Source organism: Dermacentor albipictus, chromosome 4 (genome assembly GCF_038994185.2).
Source record: "Dermacentor albipictus isolate Rhodes 1998 colony chromosome 4, USDA_Dalb.pri_finalv2, whole genome shotgun sequence".
NCBI classification, from domain to species: Eukaryota; Metazoa; Arthropoda; class Arachnida; order Ixodida; family Ixodidae; genus Dermacentor; species Dermacentor albipictus.
Window position 1 is genome coordinate 42103616 of NC_091824.1, and position 12041 is coordinate 42115656.

At 43.2% G+C, this 12041-nt stretch overlaps 1 protein-coding gene across 3 annotated transcripts in view; it reads right to left on the reverse strand.

The window, feature by feature from the left end:
• Positions 1 to 12041, reverse strand: part of LOC135907134 (acetylcholine receptor subunit alpha-like) — a 294303-nt gene that overhangs the window by 39641 nt on the left and 242621 nt on the right. Inside the window, exon 1 of one of the 3 annotated variants that reach the window (XM_070536902.1) lies at positions 11828 to 11946. The exons of the other annotated variants lie outside the window; for them this stretch is intronic. Within the exon in view, the coding sequence (XP_070393003.1) occupies positions 11828 to 11938 (111 nt within the window). The 5' untranslated portion in view covers positions 11939 to 11946. Of the gene's footprint in view, positions 1 to 11827; positions 11947 to 12041 lie in introns of those variants that run through there. 3 annotated transcript variants of the gene reach the window in all.

A 12041-nucleotide genomic window follows, 5' to 3' on the forward strand; every position in this document is an offset into this window, starting at 1 on the left:
ACGATAAAGACGAATGATTGATTAGATCTTTTGTTCGAGAAAGGCAGCTCGATGTATGACTGGCGTTTGGAAACTGCGGCTTAAGTTCTTCGGAAAAAAAGAAGGCCCCAGGGGAAGAAGGCGTGGGGGGGGGCGACAAACACACATATTCTAGCGTCGACATGCAGCTCGCATTACTGTGCATTGCATCATGCTTAACTGAAACGAAAGAGTGCAGCGAATGTATAGAGGCGCTGGCTGATTCTAATGGCTAGCCATAACGCAATTGCTGTTAGGAGTGCATTGTGCGCATTTCACTGGTTCATGCGTGCGGGCGTAATCAGTATCGCCATCTACGCAGCGTTTCGTATCGTCCCAGTGAGTTATCGTCCCAGCGAGAGTACGTAGCAGTCGAACATGCAAGTCACAGCAGTGTGCCGCTAGAGAGAAAAATGAAAAATGAAAGAGAAAAAATGAAAAGAGAAAAATTTTTCGCACTGTAGAATGCGTGCTGAAAGATCATCGGTTAATGTTCGCAAGAAGGTAGGAATGCAGCCACGGATTGACATTATAGCCAAGCAGATCGTATCGCAAGACTTAAATGTGATGGCGTGATTGCAGAGTTGATAGTTGTTGGACAAGATTGCTAATGAAATAATTGCGTGGGACAGTGCAGCAACGGCTCTGGGAAACAGCTGTACGCGTTTTATTTTGAGTAAATAGTAAGCCTAGGTTGGTGTGAAATATTATTTCCCTTTTTTTAATGGTATTCCCTTATGAGATGTTTAACGTTCAATAGTTCGCAAGCGATGAAAGACCTCCCCCCTCCCCCCACTTTCCATTCCTTCACGAAACCTTTTGAAGCTAACTTCCTATGGTGCTTTGCGCGTTGCAAAAAAAAAGTATGAGGTTATCTTTATCAAATAGTGCAAATATTCAATCACTCATGTAAATTCACATGTCATAGCTGAAACGTTCGAGCCATGTTCTGGGTTAGAGTACTGCACGGGCCGGCTTTTCAGGCCAGAGCCTGGCCAGAGCACGAAAGTACCATCCCTTGGTCTGCTTGCGCAGTGAGAATTTTTGTTCTTTGCGACATCCATGGGTTTGTTCATGACTTCTCCATTTACACGGGAGACATCCGCCCTGTTCCAGGATTACCTGACATTGGAGCAAGCTGTAATGTTGTGTTTGAGCTTTCGCGCTATATTCCGGAGAATAAGAGCTACTTACTCTTTTTTGGACAATTGGTTTACTTGGTAAAATTAAGTGGTAAAACAAATGTAATCATTAGTGTGTTTTATCGACCTCCCAGACATACCTCAAATGAAATAATGATCCTTAACGCGTTCATTCAAGAGCACGGTTTTGGCTCTTCAAATTTAATCTGCATGGGGGACTTCAATGTATTTAACGTTTCGTGGGCTTCATTATCGATAACTGGTGATAACGTCCCTCTTTCTAGAGAGTTGCTTGAATTTCCACTATCCCTTGGATTGAAACAAACTGCATCTAACCCTACTAGAGAGTCCTCCATACTATATTTGATTTTCCTAAGTGCACCGCTCTTTACGAGTGGCTTTGAGTGTGAGATTACGGACGGTATTTCCGATCACAAAGCTGTTATTACTACTATTAATCTTTCAGTTTCAAGGCGCCACTATGAATATACCAGTTTTTACGATTATAATCATGCAGATGATACGTCCATACTTGATACATTAAGCATTTCATTAGACAGATTCTCCCAGTTATGCACTACCAGTGATATCAATGCTATAGTATCCCATTTTGAAAACATTGTGCATACTTGCATAGAGCGCTATGTGCCATTAAAAACAAAGAAGAAAAATCTAGACCTTCCTTGGATGATAAGGGAAATACTGCATTTGAAGTGTCGAGTAGCCAGAGCACGTCGGAAGCGCCACGTGAATGCCGAAACAAATGTCCAGTTCCACTTTATGAAGGAAGAACTCCGTCAAAAAATGGGCGCAGCTAAGAACTTTTATTATCAGTTCACTCTACCTAACTTAGAAATAACCCACGAAAATTTTGGAGCTCAATTTCGCCAATAAAGAACACCACCCAGACATTTCTATTAGATGATTCCGAAGTAAGCGATCCTGGACCTATTGCTAAAGCATTCAATGAATATTTTCAGTCTGTATTCACACAGGACAATGGCGTAATTCCTCCCTACTCCATGACAACTAACATGTCCCGTGCAATTACCAATGTTACAATATGTAAGCAAGGAGTCCTGAACCTTATTTTAAATCTTGACACCAAAAAAGGCTGCAGTCTAGACAATGTCAACAATGTGTTCCTTCATTGTTATGCGCTTTGGACGTGTCAATACCTCACATTGATTTTTGAGAAATCTGTATCCACTTGTACAGTTCCTTGTTCATGGAAACGGGCTAGAGTCATTCCATTGTTCAAATCTGGACAGAAACAATCTCTACTAAATTATAGACCCATTTCGTTAACTTCTCATGCATGCAAACTCCTTGAACACATAATTTATAAACACATTATCACTCTTCTCGAGTGCAATAATATTTTATGCAGCGCTCAGCATGGATTTCGTAGTGGTTTTAGCACAGTGACTCAATTAACTGAATTTACACATGACATCGCTTCTGCTCTTGATTTAGGTCATCAATTAGATGCACTCTTCATTGATTTCTCCAAAGCGTTTGGTACTGTACCACATCCTAAACCATTACACAAACTAAGCTCTATCCCTAATAACCCTCTTCTCGTTGACTGGATCCGTAGTTTTCTTTATGATCGTTCACAGTATGTTTCTTTTAATTCATTCAACTCTCCTGACGCATCAGTATCTTCCGGTGTGCCCCAAGGTTCTATTTTAGGGCCATTGTTTTTTTTTGCTTTACATTAACGACATTCCAAGCTCTGTTTCTGTAAAAATTCGGCTTTACGCTGACGACTGCGTTCTCTACAATGTCATTTCTTCACCTAACGATCATAACACTCTGAATAAATCTTTTATAAGTTTTTGTGAATGGTGCGAACTCTGGCAAATGAACATTAACTTAAAGAAAACAGTCACCATGTCCTTTCACAAGCATGCTAATTGCTCATATTTCAACTACTCCTATAAATCTACTTTTCTGCAGCGCGCATATGAATATAAGTATTTAGGCCTCCTTTTCACTCCAAGATTATCCTGGTCAGAACATATTCTAAGAACTTGCAACAAAGGACTGAAAAAACTTGGTTATCTAACCCGAACTCTACGTGCTGCCCCCAAAGAAACTAAACTCATTACATACAAAACACTTGTAAGAACTATTCATGAATATGCGTCTGCCATATGGAACCCTTACAAAATTTCGGACATCCACAAAATTGAATCTGTTCAGAAAAAGGCGGTTCGTTTCATAGACCGCCGTTATGATAGAATGTTTTCACCGTCATCTCATCTGAATATGCTTGGTTTAACCCCTCTTTCCCACCGTCGTCACATTAATTCTCTGAAACTTCTACGCTCTCTATTTTACTCTCCACATTATGCTTCCCCTAACACATATCTGGCCCGTGCAAAGCCCCTAATCACGACAAACAGCAATGACTTAAACTTATCCGTCTTTTTTGCTCGCACCAACACTTTTAAATATAGTTTTTTTCCTCAGACAATTGAACTCTGGAATGACCTGCCTGGTTCCATCCGTTCTTTACCACATAGAGAATTTGGGGATGCCATTGAATGCTCCCCTTAGTCATGTTACTCACGTATGCTTCTTTTGTATAGTGATTTTCTTTCTCGCATTTGTATTCACCCACTCCTGCAATAGCCCTTCTGGGCTGTAGTATTTGTAAATAAATAAATAAATAAATAAATAAATAAACTTCCATGAAACTGCTCGTAAGTTTGCCCCAGCGCGGGATTCGTGTCATGGGAACTGCGCGCACTAATAGCATTTTTGGCTGCCGATTGCCCAGCGTTGCCGAAATGAAGAACGGAAGAGGGAGCCACGTGGAAAGGTAGGCTACAATTGAAAGGGTCAAAGCTCGAGTAGGGAAGTGGTACGACAGCCGGGGGAGTAAATATAGCCAGCGCATTCGGGGGCGCCGTGCCCCTATGAGTATGCCAGCAGTACGACCGCAAGAAAAACGAAAGATGGGAAGGTCTGTAGCCTGTCATTGTGAAGAAGTACAACACATTTGCTAGTGGGGTTGACCTATTAGACAGGCTGACGCCGTAATACAGAAAGTTTCCTGAAATATGTAAAATTCTACTTCAGATTTCTTTTTAATTTTGTTTTTATATGGCTGTTGTGAGCAGCTGGCTGCGCTACCGCAGGAATTGCGATGCTCTAGCGATCCCAAAGAAATAGCAACTAGATCTCTCAGCATTTCAGATTTTTCTAGCAAGCTGCTTCGGTGCAGAAAACAAGGACATGATGAGAAAAAAGGGTCGGCCGCCTTTTTCTGTGAAAGCAGAGCTTGAAAAGGAAAGAAGAGGTCCAGCAGCTCATACTCCAAATGTTCAAGTCCGTCACGTTAACGTTGGTCACGGGCTTCAAGTGGCACACCAACGACAGCGGTGCAAAATGCCCGGCTGCAAAGGCCAACCGGTTTATTTTTGTACAAAGTGCGAAGCTCGTCTATGCAGCAACAAAAATTCAAATTGCTTCATTTTGTTTATAGGAACTGAGATAGAGGTTTCCTGAACCCCAAGAAATGGGTTGTGCAATGTGTTCTAAAATGAATATTTTCTGATCAGTTATGGCCTGTTGTAGCGTTTTCGCGACATCACTGTAACTTTGTTCCTAAAGCCCCGACATGTGTAAAAGTTGTGTGACTTACTTATATGCAGGATAGAAAGGACTATAGCGAAGGCACAGGTAAATGGTTCCGCGCACACCGCCAGTAACTTTATCTGACTTTTGAATCTCATATAATTATGGGGCATACAGTGAGGGAACTCGAGCCAATGAGTTTTGGGGCGAATGTAAATTTAAATGCGCTGGTATATTGGCTTTCAGGAATAACGTAATGCATGGCCACTAGAAGCTTTCTCTTTTCAATAAAGAAAAAATGGTGATCCGCAAGGCTAATAATGCTCGTGTGCAATCATATCTTTCAGCCGGAACGAGACATTTATATTGCTTTATTCAGCTTCATTATAATAGTGCCAGTTTTTCAGTCGACAATTTAGACACCATAATTTCGCAATTATGTATATTTGGGCTCTGCCTCCTTCTGTTTCCTTACAGTGCACGTACATAGGCAACGTAGGCTTTTTCCGCCAGGTTGTAATATGATCGACCTGTTTGCTAACGTATAGGCGCAGGCAGCCCGCCTAGTGCTAAAAACGTATAAAAGTCTGCGAACACGAGGGTTCAGCCACTTTACGTGTGAAAATAGTATCCAAAAGAAACATTCACTGAGTGAATAAAATTTTCTGCGTTCTATTTTCTTTTTCACATCCCTCTCTTCAACGTTGAGAAATTTAGCAGCATCCGCGTTGGCTTAGAATATTTGTTTGAAAACGTTTGACCCTTGAAGCGATAAACTGCGGCAGAATATTTAACTGGCTTGAAAAAATACCGAAGGAAAATAACGGAAACCAGTGATGAGTTGCACTACGCCTTAACACGCGAAAATATCGAGACTGAATTTTCCAGAATTTATTTGCAACCACTTTAAGTACTCCAAGAACTTCTGAAAAAAAAAAAACCTTTTTCATTAATATGATCACGCACAAGCAGTGCAGATTTATCACTGTCGAAAATCTACTTATTTTTTAACAGCAACGAAACATTGCAGATGACTCTGCCTCTAGGCAGGTCTTCTGCTCTTGAAGAAATCTAACCACCTGTACCAAAACTACTGTCATTGATTCCTCTTGTGGTTGATTTATGAAAGATAGCTTCGATACCTGAAGGCACTGTAGTGAATTCCCTTTCCTCGAGTCTTGTGGCGAACCAATAAAGTAGTCTCCACTCTTTAGCGCGATTGCAATGCAAATATTTTTCTAACTATTCGTCATTTTGATATGACTCAGAGATGTCTAGCAACTCTTTAAGTTTGCCTTTCCCCGCCCCTTCCAGCCACCCGAAGGGCTTCCCGTTGTTGACGGGCGGGGCCGCTGTCAAAATCAAAGCGTTGTGTCCATCGAAGGTCGGGTAGCCCGTATCACGCCTGCGCAGTGCGCACGATCACATAAAGGGACTCAATGCCTTAATAACATGGGAACAATGTTGACCAAAATATTTTAGTGTCGCCAATACGAAAGCATTCCGCCAGAACCTATCTGAAGATGACTATCGAAGTTACTGCAATTAGCATTCACGCACTGTAGCCACCACGTCCTGATACACAGTACTCAACAAGACAGCTTTAATTAGAATTTGCAGTGATCCTTCTGAGATTTCAAGTGCTTCGGCTGTGTGAGGCATTGTTGACCGTCACGCGCCAAGGTTATCTAAAGACGGTAGGACGAAGACCGTACTCCGATGGCGCGTGCAGAGGCGACTATGTAAACGCGAAGAAGTAATGACATCGATGTAATGACGAATGTATCATGAGGATCACGGCATGACGACGATGGGATGATTCCGAAGTGATCACGATAAACAACCACGAAGCAATTACAATGCCATAACGACGCTGGCATAATCCCGATCGATTGACGATAGCACAATCATAACGGAACGAAAGATAAATTATGTTGATGGAACGACGAAGGCGGTATGACCTAGACGGCTTGACAACAATTACATGACATTTCTGAAACGATCGCGACGTTGCGACAACAGTTTCACGACGGTGGCCTGGCAACAATGACATGACGACAAGTGCACGATGATAATGGCGTGACGACGACAGCATGAGGACGACTGTATGACAAAAATGGTGGGGCGATGACTCTATGACGATAATCAGATAACGAAGGTGGGAGAGCGACGATAGAACAACCACGGCAAGAAAGAAAATGCTTGACGATGACCGCATGTCGACAACGCAATGACAACGATGGCATGGCAACCGCGACATAATCAGGATTGAATGACGACAGCATGATTAGGATGGAATGACGTCGCTGGAACTGCGAAGGCGGTATGGCGACAATGTGATGACGTTTCTGGAATGATGACGATGGAACCAAAGCGTTACGAGAACGACATGAAAATACCGGGATGGTTATGACTGTATGACGACGATGGAACTACCATGGCCCCGAGGACATACGTAGTGGCTTCAGGAAGTAGACAAGTGGGTCACAAGGCGCTAGATAGATAGATAGATAGATAGATAGATAGATAGATAGATAGATAGATAGATAGATAGATAGATAGATAGATAGATAGATAGATAGATAGATAGATAGATAGATAGATAGATAGATAGATAGATAGATAGATAGATAGATAGATACGAGCTTGAACTAGGCAAAGAATGCTGATGCGTACAGTGGGCGCGGTTGATCACTAGTTACGTTTTCTCAGTGGTCCAATAGCGCCGCTAATGTACGCGAAACTGTGCAGCGTGCAGCTGCTTCGTCGGGGCCTGGCTGCCTCAACCGACAGACACCACTGACCTAAAATTTGCACATGGCGGCAGTGTTTATAGTATTCGGATTTATAGTATTCGGATTCGGATATAGCACGTCGAGTCCTAATCTGGGCCCGACTGAGGCCCATGCCCGACCCAATTTCGAGGCTGCTAGACGCGAGCCCGAGTAAACTAGGGTGTTTGCTTGGGGTAGTTGGTAATTCATTATAAAAACGACGTACATCTCGAAGGAAAAGGGCGAGAGACGGCACGCACTGCTCTGACTTACAACAAGTTTTACCCCAGTTATCCATTGCTGTTTATGGAATGATTTCGCTTTTAATAGGAAGAGGACGAATTTCGCTTGCTTGCTGCAGGCGCACCTAGCCTTACAATACTGCCGGCAATTGCTCCCCACAAAGTAACCCACATTGGTAGTCCAATGGCTATGTGGTTGCGCTGCTGATCAACACAGCTAGTTGGGACGAGTTGGTCCAGTATTCCAAGCCTTTAAAGGCTCTTGAGAGACAAGCACCAAAGGAAGGACAAGACCCACGTAGCGCATACTTTTAACTGATTTATTTCTACCATCGTCGCCATGTACAGGGTGTCAGGACTATCCTACACGAAGATTCATAAATATGCGAATTCCACGCAGATGGACAGAACCAAGATAATGTTGTTTGCTGTCGCTTCGAGATACTAAGATTTTTTTCATGTCGCCTAATTACATAATTAGTCTTAATTCATTATTCAGCTTCTCAAATATTATAACTAGATGAAAATTGTCAATAAAAGAATTGTAGAGCATCATGAAAAGCTCCCGATACAGCTTTCTGTTGCTCAATACGCGCTCCATAAAAGTGTTTTGCCGAGCATGAAAGAAGCGCGCGAGTGAACGCAAAATTGCTGCGCCACTGGCCGCTCGAGGCACCAGAGTGGGCGAGGGAAAAAGTCATGGAAGTAATTTGCTGCAGAAATTGTAAAGCGGAGAGACCAGTTCAGCAGTTCCCAGTGGTATTACGAAGTTCAGTTTTCAAAAAAAAAAAAAGAACGTCCGGTGAGAGCGAGAAGACATCCGCAATTATGAAAGGGCTGTTTCACTGCTATAAGGAATATATTTCGAGGAAGTAAGGCAATGGGCAAGGTGCTTTTTTTTCTTCCTTTTGCTAGTAACTTCACCAAACTCCAGCAGGCTCAACGACTTCTATGCGTTTTACATAACACATGAAACTGAAAGCCTCTCTGCTCACTCAAGATGCGCATGTACACATTCTGCACGCAACTGCAAAGCTTTCCAGGAGTGTCAGTTTCAAATCGAAAGCAAAGCATCACGACACTGCTTCCTGCGACAGCGGCTTGTCATAAAAGCTAATGGCTGCACTGTTTACTTCCCGTCCGACTTGACGTTTTTATCTACATTATATAGTAGCAACTTTCTTGCCGCTGGGTGAACCACTGACTGACGTCACCGTTTGCGGCGGTATTAGAGTCCTTAAATATACACTTGGGAATCAAGAGCAGAGTCACTGACCGGTAAACATCCATGTCGGTTTTTTCGTTTTACATCTTTTGTTTTATTATACGTGGTTCGAGCGTATACTGCGCTCACATTCTTCCCGCGGCCGGGGATCCTCCGGAAAGTAACAAAAAAGAGCGGTTCACTTTCCAGCCATACATGGGCAGCGTGCTGGTCATGTTTCACTCCGCACGGCTGCTGTCATTCGCCCGAGTTTGGTCCGCGGGGAGCGCTATAGGACTGGCTTGCGCAAAGCTGCTCTCAGTGTCGGGAGCTTACACCTCTATGAGTCTTTCTTTTCTTTCAGCATGCCAAATGTGGCAGCTGCACATCTATCCATCTAAGCAGCCAGGACAATTTCAGGAAGGCCCCGGGTCACGCTTAGTGTTTGATGGATGCCGCCGCAAGTTCTTTTTTTCTTGGAAGGGAAGGGGCGAGGGGGAGGGGAGGCTTCTCTGTTAGTTGAGTTTGCCTGAGTCTGTCTTAAGGAGTTTGTTATATTGCATAAACTCGCAATAACCGCGCCATAAAGCAAGCGAGACATCGAGGAGTACCTGCTCTCTCAGGAGTACATTAATGGGGACGAGATGTTTGAAATAGCTGAAACGGACGTAGACATTGCAAGTGGAAATAAATTTTGCAAAATGCACCAGTATATGATCGCTGTGTAGCATGAAATCACTTTGAAAGCTGTATCAAAGCATTGTCGTGTCAGTGAGATCCGCAGTCGTAGCCAAGCGGTCCTATACGTATCCACATTACGCAGTTTTGTCGCAGCAGCTTGTAGCGTCTCCATCCGTCATCGTCATCTGAAAGAAGTATTTTTGTTGCGACAGCTGATAACTCTGTAGTCGCTGCTTACTGGTAAAGAGAACGGCTAGGCTTATGTAACAACAACAAAAAAAGAGAGAACAAGAAAAGAAAAAACTCCACGCAGAAACTCGTCTGTGAGTTGTCCAAGTGTGCATAAACCTTGCGCCACTTACTGATCTCCACGCAGCCCGTTGTCATTATCAATGTTATGAAACTTGATTCGACCAGCATAAATCCTTATCAACCCCCATAGGTCGTTGTCAACGTTATGGAATATGATGCGACCCTTATTAACTCTTATCAGTTCCTATCAATATGGATGTCCAGCGAAGCCGTTGCAAAACCACCACTGCAATAGCTGAGGTCGTAATGCAATGCTTTGATAATTCGGACGCTTGTTCTGAGCTAGTTCTTTATTGGAACGTATGCTGTTTTGTGTATTGTACGGGTGATTTCAATGAATATATTCACTGTTCGCTTTACTTTGCTAAGTGCTCGTAGCCTCTGCCTCACGTGGCTATGAGCGATAGCATTTTATGCTGGCTTACCCCCCATAAGTCAGTCATAGTTTAGGGTTGGTATGGACCATTGTATTCTTCTTAGTTGACGGACGGATAAATTTATCTTTGGTTAGGCATATAAATTTGTAGACAAAGGAAAAAAATAAAAGCTTGGGAGGAGCGTCACGTCGGAAACGGGTATATTATGAATCAGCAGACATCAGTAACACTGTTTCCTGCTGCTGAGCACGAGGTCGCGGGATCGAATCCCGGCCACGGCGGCCGCATTTCGGTGGGGGCGAAATGCGAAAACACCCGTGTACTTAGATTTAGGTGCACGTTAAGGAACCCCAGGTGGTCGAAAATTCCGGAGTCTCCCACTACGGCGTGCTTCATAATCAGAAAGTGGTTTTGGCACGTAAAACCCCATAATCAATCATCAATCAACACTGTTTCCTTCACATGGGCGCAGTAAGGACAGCTTGAAGTAGATCCCCAACGGGAGCCCTTGACCGCTGAACGTGAAGCTATCACCATCTAAATGCGCAAAACACTAAGTGTACATAAGTAAAAAAAATTAAAATTCTTCCATCTCTCGGCTCTTCTTCTACACCCCTGTAACCGGGTCACAGGCGTCTTCACAAATGTATACGCTTTAGGCATGACAAATATTCGACGTTGAAGTCGTTGTTAGCGCACCATCCTTTTTCAGAGGCGCCACTATGGGCTCCTTTCAATCGCTTTCGATCAAAGAAATTACTTTCCCCCCTTCACATTTCTTTCTATGATTGAAAGGATCGATTTCCAACACGTCATAATGAGAACCTTCAGAACACAATACAACTATCAAGTTGAAGCACTTGGCCTGAAAGCGGACTAGTGCTGACAACCGTGCAGCGAGGGTTTCCATCGGTTCTCGTAAATGTCCCATCATCAGCTTCCTTTGTGAAAGCGTCTGAAGCGTCAACTGTGCTCGTGGTTCTTTCTTTTCTTTCCAAAATATTCCAGCTTTGCAGACACCAGCTTTTAGCTGGAGTTGAAACCTTGGGCTATAAAAAAAAGTAAGGGGCAAGGAGGAGAATGGGTGTTTTGTCAAGGTAATACAAAACTTACACTTTTTATCATTTGTTTTCCTTAAGAACAGCACAGGAATGCAAACTGCTTCCAAAGATCTTCTTACCTGAACCAATTTTGATATTCTCTTCCCTGTGATACTGTCGACAGCTGTAAAATTGTTTCTGCCCGCGGTATATGTATTTGTTGTTTAGAAGGCATTTCTGTGAAACGTCTTGATATTTTGCATAATTCTGCATGATTTGCATTATTTGTAAACATTTTTTATTTTGTATAATAGTGTTTGTTATTTGTGCTACGTCCTCTCCTATGCTACCGCCTCCTCACCTCCCTCTCCCCGCTTCCTTTCTACGCTATTATTTGTGGCGGTATAGGTAAAGTGTCAATAAATTGAATATAAGAAAGATGCGCTCACACTTATCATATTTGGGAAGACCAAAATGCGGGTAATGCTGGCAGCCCAGTGAGCGCCGCTCTCGTAGCCCAGGGATGTGTGGGGGATGGATAACGGAAAACATGCCTCCATTCTGGTCGTAGCCCAAACTGGTCGAGCAGGTTGACTCCAGCTGAGCGGCATCAGTGGGTGACCGCAAATAAGAGCCATCGGAGAGAAGTAGAAGTTGCGCTTG